Here is a 17164-nt window from a genome sequence, read left to right as displayed (position 1 = left end):
TTATACTAGGGGTAGTTCCAGAGGGCAGAGTGTGCCCAGGATACAGCTTCAAGGGGGGAGGAGGGGTGTTTAACTAGTGGTGGCTGCAAGCAGGCTCATTTCTAGCAGCAAAGGCGCTGCGGAGCTAGAAGCAGATTACAGATACAGACCAAGGAGTTAGCTTGGGTCTGCCTGAGGCCAGGTCTACACTAACCCCCTAATTCGAACTAAGGTACGGAACTTCAACTACGTGAATAACGTAGCTGAAGTTCGAAGTACCTTAGTTCGAACTTACCTTGGTCCACACTCGGCAGGCAGGCTTCCCCGTCGACTCCGCGGTACTCCTCTCGCCGAGCTGGAGTACCGCAGTCGACGGCGAGCACTTCCGGGTTCGACTTATCGCGTCCAGACTAGACGCGATAAGTCGAACCCAGAAGTTCGATCGCTCGCCGCCGAACTACCGGGTAAGTGTAGCCAAGGCCTAAGAAAGCCAGCAGGTAAAACAAGGAGAGGGGAGGGGGGTGCAAGAGGTTTTTCCTTACCAATCCCCAAAGCAGCAGCAGGAACAGCAGTTTCGGCATCAGAGGACGCAGAGAGGACTCGATTCGCTTACAATAATCAGGAGTTCTCCAGCAACAAATTCGTTGTTCGTGGGAGGGGAGTTTAAAAACGGGGGTATGCTCAAAAACAAACGAGAGCGGGGAGAGGGCCCCTCAAAGACCCCTAGCTGATCAGACCAGGTGGCAAAGCAAGGACCTTCTCCGGGGGTCTGATCAGAAAATGTCTGGTTTTAAGGGCAAATTCAGGCAGTTTCCCGCCAGTAACTTTGATTGGTTCCCCTTAATCCAGGGTAGGGTGACCAGATGTCCTGATTTTATAGGGACAGTCCTGATATTTGGGGCTTTTTCTTATATAGGCTCCTATTACCCCCCACCTCCATCCCGATTTTTCACATTTGCTATCTGGTCACCCTAATCCAGGGGAGGAGAGAAGGCAGGGAAACTGCAGGTAGGCACAGGACATGTCTGGGCAAGTTCTGAGTCACAGGTATGACTCATATGCTCAGCTATGTGGCCACTTTAGGTCTCGCATACCTGGGCAGAGCACCCTACACCGAGCCTGGTCCTGAACAAAGAAGCTAGACAAAGGAGCGAAAAAGCCCACCCCCCGGGCAGAGCAATGGCTCCAGTCACTCTGCACAGGCCATTTCCATGAGCAGGGCCAGGCTGTGACTTTGGTCAGTTCCATGGGGGCACTCAGCACAAACAGAAAGGAAGGGGAAAAAAGGAATCCAGCAGGGGGACAGCTGTCACGGACAGCGTTATGCATTTAAAGAGAGTTAGTGAGGTCTGCTACTGCTGCTCCTAGCTGAGATCTGAGGAGCACTGGGGTCAACCAAGGCTGCTCATCAAAATCTGGATAAATTTTAAGACCAGGGATCTATCCCAATACAGCTGCTTCCTCCAAAAAACTACTGATTATAATTTCAGAACTAGATCGCTGGTGACCCAGAACCCCTAAGGCAGAGACTACATGTGCTTTTCTATAATCCACATTTCTCCTCCTAGAACAAACTATATGCTGATACCTTAAAGATGAAAGCTGGAGAATAGAAAAATGCAAAATGTTGTCCTTTGAACTATCAGATCATAACTCTGTGCTACCTGTCTGGAAATCAAACCCAAAATGACTGTACTCAAAATAACAATGCAACGGATGCTGCCAAACCCACCTCTAAGGGAAGGACTCAAACAACCTCTGTTAAAACAGACTTAGTTATGCCTTCAAACAGCAAAAGTTTTAATGGAACAGAAACAAAAAGATTTGGGAAAAATTATTGCTGAACTGGGAAAAACAGCACAGACAAACAGGAGATAAAGGAATATAAATTTCTTATTAGATATACAGACCAGTAATCATCTGTACTAACAATTCATATATGTTAAACAAAGATATTTCAGCTCTGATAAGAAAGCCAGCATTATTCTGACCAAACAAGGTCCTGGTCTTGCAAACATGCGTATAAGTATCTTTACACACATTAGTCGTCTCATTATATTCACAGGGATTACCTGTATATGTAAAATTACTCCTGTGCTTATGTGTTTGATGGTCACGTGTTAAGGAAGCAACAGGCATCCAGAATGGTAAAGCCCTAAATTTTCCAAGTGTCTGGTGGTTTGGGGTTGCCCTGATTTTTCTGGGTCCCAAACCTGAAATGCCTTAAAAGGGCATGATTTTAAGGAAGTGCAGAGCATCCAACCTCTGAAAATCAGGCCCCTGTAAGGTAGTATCCAAAGGATTTTAAGGTGTTTCAATTTTGGCACACAAAATTGCTACTTACATTTGAAAGTTTAGGTTGTTAAAACACCCCAAGATATGTGTACTGCTTTAAAAAACGGCTTTTTTTTTTTTACCATAACTTACATTCACATCATCAGGAAGACTCGGATTAGGGTAAAGTTTTGTCTACACTTAAAATTTTTGCCACTTTAACTATGCTGGAGTATTTAAAGTGTCATCACTCCCTACCCCTCCGCCCCACGCCAGCGGAGATACAGTTGTACCAGTATAAAAGTGCTTATTTTGGCATATCTTATCCTTGTTTGGCAACGTAAAATAAGACATACTAGTATAAAGTGCACTATACTAGTACAGCTGTATCTACACTTGGGCTTTTACCAGTATAACTATATCAGTAAATATCACACCTCTCAGCAACATAGTTATGCTAGTAAAACTTTTTAAGTGCAGACCAAACATAATGAAATTTCAGAACTCTGAAAAGCACTCCAGAAACGTTACAGCTCTTGCTGAAGGTGCACTTTTGACTTTTCAAGCTATTTTGAGGCAATGCAGTGATGCATTTGGCCTCACTAAATCCTCCAAGGTCACCTTTAACAACAAATTGTTAGCCCGCCCTACTTCTAAAATTGCAGCTACTGTCTAGGCAGTAAAGTACATCTCTAAATAATGGATACCAAGTCAGATGTAAAGGCTGCACAAACAGATAAAGACAGGGTGGCTTTCTTTTGGTGACCACATGGTAAAGTAAGAGGGAGTGATACACTCTGAGAAGAATAGATAAAGCTTCCTAAAGCCATCAGCTTCAGGATCTATTGCAAACCTGACCTATTTAGAAACTACTTTTATACAAAAAATAAACTACTGCATTTACTGCTATAGCAGGATGTAATTTCTGAGCCCAATCTCTGGATGAAGTTTATTCTTTGGCTACACTTGCAAGGATTTTCGTTTCAATGGAGTTAAACTACAGTGTCTGAAAGAAAGGGTTGAATACAATTCACACAAAACAAACTCATGAGTCAGGGGTGCGTGTAAGAAAGTAAAGACCATTTTGGCTTCAGCATGATTACCTTTTAAGATTGCAACTTTTTGCTTCCCAGTTCCAAATTCTTTACAACTTTCATAGCTAAGCCTCACCTACCCAAGTTTTAAATGGGTCCTAAAATACAAAGAATTATGAATAACTTGGAGTCAAAAGCATATGGAATCTTTCCAGACACCGATGTGGGTTCCATGACTTGCCAACTGATTCAGCAGCTGATTCCAATGCCAAGGAAATGGGGAGAAAACAAGTGTTTGTGGACTCCAAGCACAGTTAAGTTACGGGACTGAACACAAGCTCTCCTCGTGGGCCAAAAACAAAGACTTACTTTGTCTTGCTTTTGCAGTTTTCCCGGTAACTTTGTAATATCAGGTTAACAGGACTGGGAAAGGACTTCTGGCATTAGTCCACAGCAAAGGTGCTCTGTGGAAGCCAGAGCAAGTTTCCCCACTCTTCCCCACCAAGTTATTCTTTAGCCTGTCTGCCGACTGTCCCACGGGAGCAAAACATGCTGCAGAGACTGGCTTACTTAGAACTAAGGTGAGCCCTGTGGCTCATTTCAAATAGAGCAGCCATCAGGTGATCATTGCTTTTTGGCAACTACCAAATGGGTATGACTAGCAATGACAAGGAACTAAAAAGGAACCAATCCAAAGACAACTGTGGCCAAGCATACTGTACTTAATCCCCAGTGACAATGGGCACAGGGGCAGAACTACTGTGCCTTTTCAGGGCATTCCCTCAAGAGGTGAGACACACAGGAAAAGCCTGGCACTGCTGAACCTATTCTATGGAAACAGAGAGAAACTGGTTTCCCCATGCTGCCAGACAAGCATATTCCAATCATAGCATAAAGTTCAGGTAGAAAAGATTCTTGGCTTACAGCACCTTATGTGCCATAGTTCTATTATCCTCACAAAAATCCAGGAGAGGTACAAATGTTTCAAATTTCCCAAAGCTGCTCACTGTGACCAGCATGAGATGAACATGTAGAAGTCTAGGCTTAATCTACACACAAACTTGCACCAGTTTAACTCAAATCCGATTTTAAAACGATTCAGTTAAACTGGTTGTGATGGAGTAGACTCCCCACACTAGCCCTGCAAGAGCTGAATTATGCCAGCTGGGCCCAATCAGCTAAATAGGCTGCAAGCAGGGGAGATTTAAGCTGGAGGTGGCTAATTAAGGACACACTCACCTGTGCAGGAACAGGCAAGGCCTATATAAAGCCAGATAGTTTGCTACAGAGGCTATGAAATGCTTCAGTCACTCCCTGCATGGAGGGAGTTAGAGGCTGGCAAATGGGGGGGGAGCCTGATATGTAGGAAAATGCTCAGAGAAACAGCAGCAAGAGGTAGGACTGCATAAGGACTGCGACTGCTTGTTATAGGGCCCCTGGCTAGAACCCAGTGTGGTGGGTGGGCCTGAGTTCCCTTACTAGCCACTGGGGTGTGGCCAAAGGCATTGGAGACACCAGGTCTGGAAAGACTGTGAAATACCTGGAAGAGAAGGACTTTAGTTACCTGGCTGGAGAGCCAAGGCATGAAGAGAGTGCTGATGATCCAGGAGTGAGCAGAGCAGTAGAGCAAGACAAAATGGGGCAAGACACCACCGGAGGAAGAGCACAGACTGACAATGCTAATTCCTAAGATAGCCAGCAGGAGGTGCCGCTTGCAGTGAGTTGATTCTGTGACTCAACTGGTGGAGAATGTGAGCAATGATGGTTTCCCCTGATACAAGGGGAGTGGGAGACACTGAGAAGCTGTTTAGACAGCTGCCTATGATACAAGGGGAGCAGGAAAGGCTAGATGAGAGACACCTGAGGCAAAATAACAATGGTGCCACCATGTATGGAGGCTGTCTTTGCAGAAGGCAGGTGTACCTTCCCAGGCTGGACCACAGAGCTGCTGCTCCCAGTGAAGGGGGCTGACAAGCAACAAAGGGGGATACAGGCCCTGATGAGGCAGATTCTAGAGAACTAGCAGCAAGAGCGAGAGGCACTATATGAGGCAATTAGCTGAAGAACAGTACTACTTGCTCAAGATTCTCCAAGAGGTGAGCAAGGGCCAGAAAGGCTAGGGCAAGAAGAGAGGCCCCAGGGTAGGGAGGCCAGAAGCCCAAGCAGGGCAATGTTATTCCTGTGGCAGAGGGGACAGTTTAGGCACTGATGGGGCTGTGAACTGGAAGACTGCCCGGGTCACTGTCGGAGTGACAGAGGGTTTGAAAGACTGTACCTCCCAGAAGGGGGGGGAAAACGCAGAGTGACCCAGCTGGAGGGCCAAGTCACGAGGAGGAGGATGCTGTTACAGGAGCGAGAGAGGGTCTGCAGACCAGAGAGAGAGAGAGAGATGGCGTGCAACCGCGGGTGAGGATGTTGATCTCATGAGCCAATCCCCAGAGCAGCCGGGAGGATGAGCCCAACTAGTGGTGAGTGGAGCACCCTGGGACACTGGTGCAGACTCCTGCATGAACACTCTTAAAATGGTTTAAACATGACTTGTATCAATTTAGCTTAAGTCAGTGAGGATTTAAGAGTGCTCAACAGTGAAGGTTTGAACAGGTTGAAAAACCACTATTGGTAAAAACTACGTTAGTTTGTGTGGGAGTCAATTGCAACAAGAGACACCCCTCCTTGATACGGATTTCTCCTGATAAAGCTGAGTGGCTAAGCTGACAGAGGCCCTAGGATTTGGGGGGAGACAGACATTTACATGGAATAACAATTTTCTCCCATTTTCAAATCTTACCCTAGCTGAAGGAGAACATACAGTCTTTGTATCTTGTGGATGCCGTCCAAACCAAACCGTTAAGCCTTATCTATCGCTCTAGCTTCAAGGGAGGGTCCCACATGTCCTGGGGTGGTGCTGACAGCAGTAATCTTGCTTAGTACTGCAGAATTAAACTGTGAAACAGCATCTTTCTGTGCCACCCCCTTCCTCTAATGACTGTAATAAGATCAAGCCAAGTTTGTGTTAAGCCTTTTAGCTACGACTGACAACTAGATTCAGGAACAGTTTAAAGGATTCAGAGTGTAGATAATCATAGCTGTGAGACTGTAGTAGGAAGTTATATCTACTCAAAGAAGCCACTAGATGGAGTCATGATCTCTCTCTCACACACACACACACACACACACACACACCAAATGCTCCATCCACTGCATATGTCTAATTTAGTAAGTGTTTTGTGTCAGGAGTTGTATCTTTGTGTATTAAACAGGACGGAGCAAACACACACACTGTCAGGGATCAGGGCCTGCAGCAGAATCTGTCTCCTGGCAACCCAACAAGCACAAGAGGCCTGCAGCTGGCTACCTGATTGCACCACCTGATTGGTCAGGAAGGGCAAATGCCTGACTTTTAAACCCAGCAGCAACTCTCTGGCTGCTCAATGCATTCATGCCCATAGGTGTGACCCTCCTGATGTCTGCTGCTCCTCACTTTGCTCTTGCCTTGCTCCTAAACCCATTCCTGCCTTGTCTCTGCTCGGTCTTTGCTACCTCACCTAGCTCCTAGTTCCACCTTCCTCACCCTGACCCTAGCTCCCGATCCCAGCTCTGACCCCTGGCTTGGCTCTTAGTTCCTGCTCAGACTCCTGGTGTGGCTACTGGTTTCAACCTCTGGCTCTGACCCTTGGATTAGCTCCGCCCACTAAGCCTGACTCCTACTCTTCCCAATAGGCATGACCACCCATGGCCCAGTCTTCTCCCCCCACACACACACCCACTACAACAAACAGAACAATCTCCTAAACAACTGTACGGAAGGGTATAAGTACCAGTGTGAGGAGACATTTCATCCAGCAGTTTCACCATGCCTTCTCCCTGTGTTACAGTCCACTTTTTAATTGGCGACCCTCCTCCGATCTTGCTATATTGTTCTTGGATTTTCGGTGTGCGACGTTTGGCAATAAATGGTGCCAGCTTACTGAAACGTTCAAAAGCAGGGTGAGTTAGTAACATCCCCCCCATCACCTCCCCTCCAGCATCTTAAAAACAACAAAAATCATCCAACCCACCACCAGCCTCCAAAACACAGCAAGCTAATAATGTTCAGTCTCATTCTATGCATGGCTTGTTTTGTATTGTTTTATAATACCACTTAATCTAATTCACGTAAATAAATTTGCCAATTGGCAGTAAACAGAGTTGTGATCACCGGTTAAAGGTCTCATCCTGTAGCCCCCAGTTTCTGGAGGACTGCAATATAATTTCTCATTACCAAGTTCACATGAGACAGTCGGTACAGAGTTCTTGACCTAAAGCACTGCAGCCAGCTAGAAGGACTTTCTGATGTCCAAGTATATAGCCTACAACAACACTCACATACTAACACACCATGTGAACCAAGTGTTTCTTACTTTTGTACTGGAAGCGTCATCAGGTCCTTATCTAGGAAAAGCCTAAGTAGGAAATCGTGGACATCTCCCAGTGTTTCTGGGCCACCCATGTTTAACATCAAGATTCCCGTTTTAGTTTTCCTATTAAAAGAAAAAAAATATATAGTTTGAAATCTTTTTCTATTTCGCCCTGTAATCAGCTGCCACCTTTTACAGCTACTGGCTAATCAGCCTGACCCCCTGCTCTCGTTCTAGTGTGCAAAATGAGGATCATGTTAAACTAATCAAGAGGTAAATGCTGATATCCTTATTCACATTTAGCAGTCCCTTACTCCATCCCAGGGAGATCAATGGGGCTATTCAAGGTATAGGTTTCTACTCAACAAGAGTAAGGTTATAACAATCTGGCCCTGAGACACTTGACAAAATACTATGTGCCGAATTAGCAAGTGCAATCTATTTATGCTCAGTAAGCATCAGAGCCAGCAAACTCACACCTACATGTGGCCTTTTTAAATCAAGTATTTTGCGTCCCATAGCTGAAGTAACTTTCCAGTATACATCCTTTAATAATAAACACCGCAAGTAAATGAATACAGCGGTTTCCATACCTCAGCTAAATGCCAGCTGCACATTTTAGGTTCACCAGAAAACATATTACACTACAGAGAACAATCCTGTCCAAGCAGGGGGTGTGCTAGAGAAGATGTCCTAGCCCTGTATGTCTTCTCCATCTCTTAACTACTTTCTGAAATGATGAGCCAGTCCACACACCAAGGCATTAATCCCTGTTTATGAACATCCTGGGTTCTTGACTCAGCTCTGGCCCTGTCGTGCACCTCAGAGGGCATAGACAGACCAAAAACTGGGAGCAAATGGCCAGCAGAGAATTCTCCTATCAGAGGGAAACTCCCTGCTGGAGCAAGTGTTCTGGCTCCATACTCTGGTTCTGCTGCACCCTACCCTCCCACTTGGAACAGTGGAGTGCCAGAGCTTCACCCTGCTAGTCCTACCTACCACTGGAATATGGTTCATCAAGGATCCTGCATCAGACGAAGGACAGAATCAAGCCTGTTATGGTAACTAACAAGCATTTAGACTTTGTACAGGGTCTGAGATCCACAGGATTTGGATCTTTTATACAGTCTGAGATGAGGAGCCTCTCTTCCCCCTTCTGTCGTTTCCATATCTGCAAACACCGCACAGGTGCATTTGTTTGCAAAGTCCTTTGAGATCCTTGAATGAAAGGCACTAATTATTATTAACAAGAGTGTACTAAATGGGGTCTCAAATTTATGCAATAACTGCATTATTAAGCTGCTATCTCACTCTACTATACTTTATCTTCTTACTATACAAATAGTTACGCTTCAAGATGGCTTGTTAAGATTTTCAAAACAGTCTCAGGGATTTAGACACTAACTTTCAAATGAAAGATACTGGCCTAATTCCCATAGCCTACTCCAAAAAAATCTTAACCACTGTTTATTTCCCTGCTCCTTTCTCCCCTTCACCCTACTAAACACTGCACAAGATGTAACAGGGCATAAGGGTAAATATTTTTATCATCTATATTCCAATAGTGCCTGGAGGCTCTGGTCATGAAGACGCCCTTGTGCTAGATGCTGTACAAACACAGAACAAAAAGATGATCCCAGCCCCAAAGAGCTTAGTATCTAAATAGCCGACAATGGACAACAGAACAGATGGATACAGACATAGAAATGAGGGAAACACAAGGAAACAGTGAGACGATTGTAATGCTTTAAAACCAGAGCATTGTAAAGTAAAGCAATACCATTTTGGAGAGAGACAGAGAGCAATTACCTGTAGGACACACACACACTTCATGTCAGCACAGATGAGGCCTGTGAATAACTCCTTACCTCTTTTCAGGCTGAATTTGAGGCTCTGTGCTTTTTGTTTGTGTGGCGGCTGCTGCTGTTGACTGACCTCTCCATTGTATTTGGACTCTCACTTGACTGCAGCTGCTGCTTTTTGTGCCTGGAGAGAAGGTTAAATGTATTGTTAGTTTATTACTGGGCAGAGGATTCTGTTTATGAGACATATGCTGCCTTCCCCCAATATCTCTTTAAATGTGCTTGGTGGTCTCCTGATATTTGGCGTTTCTTTTGAAGCCCCATCTCCTGGAGCCAAGCAATTTAAGGAAAAATCATGGATTTCATACAATTTTTAAAAGGGTAAGTGTCTAGCCCCCGTGGTTGCAGAGAAAAGCTGGAAAACATGACCTGAGTGTGCCTTAAAGGCTCAAAAACCAGGAAAGCAAAGAACCAAAACTTATTTTTTGCAACATCTTATCATTTTAAAATCAATCTCATGATTTTTAGGGCCTGACTCATGAGTTTTGAACACTTGGGGCTGGCAATGCTGTAAGAGACACCACTTCAGCATGAAAGGAAGTGAAGTACCTTCAGCTCAGAGTGGAGGTACAATGAAATGGTTGTGCAGTGAAAAACTGCAATATTGTAACTATTCTATGGACAAATGACTTTTTTTTTTTTTAAATGAAGATATCCTATCTCCTAGAACTGGAAGGGACCTTGAAAGGTCATCAAGTCCAGCCCCCTGCCTTCACTAGCAGGACCAAGTACTGATTTTTACCTCAGATCCCTAAATGGCCCCCTCAAGGATTGAACTCACAACCCTGGGTTTAGCAGGCCAATGCTCAAACCACTGAGCTATCCCTCCCCCCCTTTCAGTCACCAAGACTGTCAAGCTGCTGCCAGAATCTTTCACAAGCACTAAATTTACAAAACATTAAAATACACCCATCCATATATAAATATTATACGGATTAAAAAACATTTAAAAATCAGCCCCTGAATTTCAGGGCTTTTAAACATTTGCTGCAATGTAGCTTAATGTATTTGAGCCCTGGACTGTTCCTAGCTTGACCCTGTGCTCCAGTAGACTGATCCAGCAATTCCATCGGATCAGTTCAGGGCCAGTTCAACCAGGGTTCTTTAACTTCACTCTAGGCAGCCATCTCTCTCATTGCTTTCACTCAATTCTTCCCATCACTCCATGGCTCTAGCCTCAGCCAGACTTTGCCCAAAGGCAGAGATGGATAAGAAGACTACACTTGTTAATGGGGGTTATTAGTGGTTTAAGCACTTAGACATGTCTAAATATTAATAGTGGGTTAAAAGGTTGTGATCTAAGGGACTGAGGTGATTTAAGCACTTTCGGTGCCTGAAGGATTGTTTTTTCTCCTTCTCTGAAAATCTTAATTTACTAGATTTATAAAGTTTGTATAGTACAGTCGACATTATACTATACAATGCAAAAGTGAAGCTTTCAGCTGCATTGTAAATATGTATATCTCATTGTTTCACTGGTTAAATGTGTGGTTTTTATATTTATTTCTCTGTTTCATAAGGGATTTCCCATAGAATATACAGGATGTGCAACACTACTACTGGAACTCTATTTCACATATCTTTTGTGATTTAAACCCTTCAAGCTTAATGTTATGTTAACAGAGGTTTTCTTATTTAATTTTCAAAATACCATAAACATTTTATCCCTCAGAGCTAGGGCACAATAAAATTTGAAGAGGCCACTTCTGCCCTTAAATATGCACACACAATTACTTTCACAGCGTACACAAATGCCTCCTTAACATGTTGCCATATTAAATTATCACAACTGTATCACACATTCCATGTTTACCATTGCTCACACTGCAATGGAGACTAGAAAAGGGTCCCCCACTTACAAGACTATATAAAAAGATTTCACTTTCTAAGCCACAGTCTACAGTACGTTTGCTTTACACAGAAGCACCATTAAAATACCTGGAAAACTGACTTGGAACTGGGAAAACTAATCACAACTTTTCAGCATCTAAAGTTTTTTCTAAAGCACAATCTTGTTAATTTTTCAATGAGTAATAATTTACAACAAAATGTTTTTAAGAGAAGGAAAAAAATTATATTACAGGGTTATTGAACCAGATTCCAGAGAGGGGGGGAAAAACCCACATTTTGAAATGCCAAGTTAGATATCTATAAATTCCATTTTTGTAGTTAAAAATGAATGCTAAGGCTTCACATTCCTCTTCAATTAGATAAAAACTTTGTAAGTCGAACAGAATACAACAATAGTTGTGTATGTCAATCACCTCTCACATGACCAAATAATCCAGCTAGACATTTTTATCTCTAAAGAATTTTGTTTGCTGTATTTCTTATTCCCAGTATTCTAAGTAGCTCTTAGATCTACATATACATACTACCACTTCCTCATTCATGTGCACTCAATAAAATAAAACCATACATCTGCACGCTCAAGTTACCTTAAATCATATTCCTCATCAATTATATTGCATTCTTCCTTTTAAAAAACTGTTAGACTGTCTGAGCATACATCGTTACACTGACTCAGTAACATTTAAGAAAAAAAAATCTATAGATGTACTTTTAAAACAAAAATAAAAAGTGCTCTGCTAATTATATTTAAACCATTGTTAGCATTTACTTAAAATGTTAGTCACTGTTCTGTATGCTATTTTTCATAGAGCCCTGGTGATAAATAAGGGGCAAAAAGACAGAGACCATTTCTGACAATATGCAAAAAACCATGTTAAGGTTAAAGACAGACCATAAAAGCCAAGGACTCTTGAGGAAAAGGCATTTCAGCAGTCCCATGTTTTGCCTAGGGCCCTAGGCATTTGCAGCGAGTTGGATCACTAGATCAGTTACTCACTTTTACCAGAGGTGGTGTTCAGCAAACAAGCTGAGTTTACAATAGTTGTTTTTCTCAGCAAAGAACCATCTTGCTTTTTTGGTTGTATGTCTCAGTTACTTTAATTCAGGGATTTTTATTTAAACTTTTTTCTTTAATAGTACCACTTGAATCAATTTCCTACCATAATCTCCATTCACTTACACGGACACTGGAAAAAAGATACACACAAAGTATGTGTAGTAAGGGACATGTTCTGTTTCACAATCAACAGGGGTAGTGCTCATTAATTACTAACATTTTTTCAATCAAAGCTGAGAGGGGGAAGGGGATTCAAATTCCAGCTTTGTAACAAAAAAAAGAGGCAGATTTAGGGTTAAAATACTAAAAAGCGATGACCCAACTGAACTTTAGTCAAACCCAAGCTATTGGGCTCATTATAGGAGTAACTGGATGAAAGTCTACAGCCTGCATTATACAGGAGGTCCAACTAAATTATCTAATGGATCCTTCTGGGATTTAATATCTATGAAGTTTTACATGCCCAGCTCAATCCTTTTGTATTCATCTCCACAACTGACCTGCTGCATTCTATGTCTCATCTTATTTGTATGAATTAAATTCTAAAATGTTTGGGGGACCAACTCCATAGAAGTGACTTTCACATATCTCAGCCTACATGGCACGTTTCCTGACAACCAGAGAGACCACTTCTTTCCTTTCCCATAACCAAAGATTACCAGGAAAGCTGGGGAATGTCATTCGTCCCCAAATTTATATGGCAGGTGGTTGTTAATAGAATGTTTTCAAGGGCAGTCCCTTCCCCACTGGCCTGACAGAGCCAAGTTTGTTGATGGTAAGGGCATGGCACAAGTCTCATCTCTTTTCACAGGCTGTAGTCTGTTGGGGGGAGCATGTTTCCTTTTAAATTGATTTTAATATACTAAATATAACAAATGACCTTTTAAATTATGTAGATGTCCAAAGTGGCTACATTTTATAAGTGAAAATAACTAAATAAATAATAATAATTGCTATTGTATGGCAACAAATCCTGGTGGTTCTATCGCTGAAGGCAGCCGATTAAGGATTATATTGCACAGTTTTAGAGGACAGCAATGTCAATCTCCTGACCCAGGAATTTTCTGGGGATATGGTGAGTGGCTGGGAAAGTTAAGTAGGGAGGGTCTGTTTTTGGGGGAGTTAGAAAGGGCTCATCATTCACATTGGGTCTATGTGAATGTTTGTATCCTTTCCAAAATAATACACTGTCCAGGCACTTTGAGAACTGATCTATTTTATAAAATAATTTTTGTAGTCCTTCAACTGTTTGAGTTTCTGGCTTTTTAAAACCAAAAATCTATTTTTGATGCAAAAATCAGAGGCACCCATACCCAAGTTTTAAGGCAGCTAAGCATAAACTCTCCCAACCACCACAGCTTGCAATAGGAACAGAAAGGATTGTCCGTGCTCCAAAGGGCTCTACTTTGTGACAGAATGAATAAAGACAAGATATTAGAGAGTCATGGTAGGTAAAGTAATATATTTTATTGAACCAACTTCTGCCAGTGAGAGAGACAAGCTTTCAAGCCACACAGAGCTCTTCAGGTCACCAACAGAAGTTGGTCCAATAAAAGATATTACTTCTCTGATATCCTGGGCCCAACATGGCTACACCACCACTGCATAAAGGCAAAATACTCATCTAAGTGCTCTCTGATAAATAACCCGTGTCTGCAAGGCCCAGTTATAACAGACGTGATTCCCAGTCTCCCATGGTCACCTGAAGTGGGTTTGCTTTTACACTGGTGTCGACAAAGCTGTAATTGGGTCTGCGTGCGGAAGTTCAGATTTCCCTGCAAACAGTCAGTACAGATGTTGGGCCAGACTCAACTTAATGGTACAAGCCCACTGACTGAGGTTGATGGCTGTAACTGATGGCAGAATTTGACTCCCTCCCTGGCTTCCAGAGACACTTACTGCACCAAGACAGAGCACACAACACTGGTTACCCGCCTGCAACAGCTTGTAGAGAGCACTGCTGACCCTGGGCACCAGAGACAGGTTCTGGTGCAAGGGCAGCATGCTGGCTCAGAATGGAGTAAGCGCCCACAACGTGCTTGGCACTATGTAAAGAGACAGCCGATGCCTACAATCTACACAGACAAACAACACGAAAAAATGGGAGACACAAAGCAGAGCAGAAGCTTGAAAACTTTGCACGGAACTAGGGCCCTGGCTCTGGGTGCCTCAGCACTGGCCAGGCCACTTACTGCAGGCGTGAAACCCTCAGTAGGGGGCACTTGCTGAGCCTGGGCACAATGCCCTGGTGCTGCCTTCACAGAAACCGGCCCTGCCCCACCAGGGCGCACTGTCCCTGGGCACCAGCTGCCCGCAACACCCAGCGTCATCTGCAGGGACTCCCGCTGCCAGCCACTAACTACCTCGCTGCAGCAGGACGCACCAGTCACCCCAGGGCTCCTGCTGCGGCTGCTAATCACGCAGCGTTATGCAAACGCTTTTCATTGAAAGGGCGCGTTGCGTAACACAGTCCCGGCTGCAGAGCCCCCCGGGGAGGGGGGGGGGGTGTCTTCTCGTGCCCTCTGCTTGCACTCAGCCCAAGGGAAAGTGTTACATGTGCCCTGGACAGGGGCCGCTACCGCCAACACCGCCCGGGCTACCGGGCTCAAGTGGGCAGCCTGTGGGAGAAGTTACATCTTTTCTTGTCCTCTCTGCGCTCAGACCATCCGCCGCCCGGGGCTCAAGGGGGAAGAGTTTGCTCCAGAAATGCTCCTCCATCCCTGGCCCCCGGGGGGGCGGGGGGGGGTTTCCCACCCACTGCCCGGCCGCGCTCCGTGCGAAAGCCCTTTGTTTATGTAACGCAGCCAGGCGTTAATCTGCCTCCCTGCTGCACAAACCCCTCTCGGAATTGCTGCTCCCTTAGCAATGCAGCGGCGGGGGTCACTTCCCCGCCCCCCAGGAACGGAGGGATTAGGGGGCCAGGGACGGGCAAGAAAACATCCCGGCTCCCCCAAGTCCGACCCCTCCCGGGGAGCCAGCAAGTGCAGCGAGCGGCAGGAGAGCCCCCGGCCCGCCCGCTGGCGGAGCCCTGGGGGGAGGCTGCAATTTCCACAGCACGCTTCCTTCAGCCCAGGGCATCCCGGCCACCCTTAAAATGCGGTTGGAAACTTACATGGACACAACACTCGGTTTGCAGCTCTGAAGGCAGCAGCCATGTTTGTGTGAACTAAATACATTCCCTTAGTCTGCAGACGCCCGGGGAAAAGGGTTCCCTTCCCCTGCTGAACGTGCCTTAGCACTAGCTGGAGTGGGCTCGCCTCTCTCTCCCTCCTCTTTCCTCCCTGTCAAGATCCTCCTGTGTCATCCCGCCCGCCGTTTTCTTGCGTTAGGAAGACATGCGTTTGCGTGGCCTGGAAGGGGTGGGGACAGGGAGAGAGGCAGGTCCCAGCGCTAGAGATCCTCCCCCTTCCTTTGATTGTTAAAGATCCAACTCCCAGCCACCAGCAAACCAGCTGCCAGCGCAGCGAGAGGGAGTGTGACTCGGATCTCAGAGCAAAGACAAGGATCTGCTGGTTGCAGATGGCTTAAGAGCTGGGGCAAACAGCCAACACTAAAGTGACAGCAAAAGTTAGACTGATTTGTAAACAGGTCTCCTTTTCTTTGGAGGGATTTGAGTCCCAAATTAATTTAAACCAAAGAGATATCAAGTATTCTAAAAAGTGTGGCCAGCATTTTCTATCGTGGATGTCCAAAGTTAAGCACCTACATTCATATGTAGGCACCTCAATAGGTTTTCTGACTTTCAGGGGTACACAGTCTGGACCGCTCAGTTATGGGTGCTTAGCATCTCTGGACCTCATGCTGCTTATTTAGGCCCCGATCTTGCAAACACTTAAGAGGATGTCCATAAATAAGTGTTTACCGATTTGGGGCTTTAGGTACCAAATTTTAGGCACTCAAGTTTGAAAAATTTAACCTTTTATTTTTATAGCTAGTGGCAAAAGAATAATTGTTTATACTAATTTATCTTCTATTGTTTTAAAATAGAAGATTGGTGCAGAACATGGAAGAAAGTTGTCTCTTTAATTATTGAATTGCGAGGTTCATGCAGTCAAGTATCAGAGGGGTAGCTGCAGCAGTGTAGTATCTCCAAAGCCTAGGGCAGCAAATCTGCAGGGGCAGCAAATTTGAGCACCCCCGGAAAAGCTCCCCTGCTCCAGCTCGCCTCCGGTGCAGCAGGGTCCTGTTTCTCTCCCCTCCCTCCCAGGGCCAAGAAACAGCTGTTTGGGGGGCAGGGAGGAGGGAGAAACCGCTGGGGGAAAAGGCGGGGCTGGGGCGGGGATTTGGGGAAGGGACCCAATAGGGGCAGGGAGGGGGCGGAGTTGGGGCAGGACTTTGGGGAAGGGGTTAGAATGGGGGCGGGGAAAGGGTGGAGTTGGGGCCAGCAGCAATTATTTCAGGGCCTAGGGGTGGCAAAATCATTAATCCGCCACTGAGTAGCCCTGTTAGTCTGTATCCACAAAAACAACGAATCTGGTGGCACTTTAAAGACTAACAGATTTATTTGGGCATAAGCTTTTGTGGGCTAAAACCCACTCCTTCAGATGCATGGAGTGAAAATTACAGATACAGGCGTAAATATACTGACACCTGACAAGAAGGGAGTTACCTTACAAGTGGAGAACCAGTTTTGACGGGGCCAATTCAATCAGGGTGTGTCCCAGGTCCTGTAGCAACTTCAGAAAAAAAAAACATAAAAACAGTTCCTTT

The 17164-nt window shown here is 44.8% G+C and overlaps 1 protein-coding gene across 1 annotated transcript in view; it reads right to left on the bottom strand.

The window, feature by feature from the left end:
* The window catches only part of FECH (ferrochelatase), a 30334-nt gene extending 14526 nt beyond the window's left edge, over positions 1-15808 (bottom strand). Inside the window, exons 1-4 of the mRNA XM_054032329.1 lie at positions 15567-15808; positions 9553-9670; positions 7688-7807; positions 7106-7254 (exon numbers count right to left, since the gene is read on the bottom strand). Of these exons, the coding sequence (XP_053888304.1) occupies positions 7106-7254; positions 7688-7807; positions 9553-9670; positions 15567-15630 (451 nt within the window). The 5' untranslated portion in view covers positions 15631-15808. The remainder of the gene's footprint in view (positions 1-7105; positions 7255-7687; positions 7808-9552; positions 9671-15566) is intronic.
* Between the last annotated feature and the right edge of the window lie 1356 nt (positions 15809-17164).

The sequence above is a fragment of the Malaclemys terrapin genome, chromosome 6 (genome assembly GCF_027887155.1).
Source record: "Malaclemys terrapin pileata isolate rMalTer1 chromosome 6, rMalTer1.hap1, whole genome shotgun sequence".
Classification (NCBI taxonomy): Eukaryota; Metazoa; Chordata; order Testudines; family Emydidae; genus Malaclemys; species Malaclemys terrapin.
The sequence above is the reverse complement of the archived record's forward strand: the minus strand, read 5'-3'. Positions and strand labels throughout refer to the sequence as shown.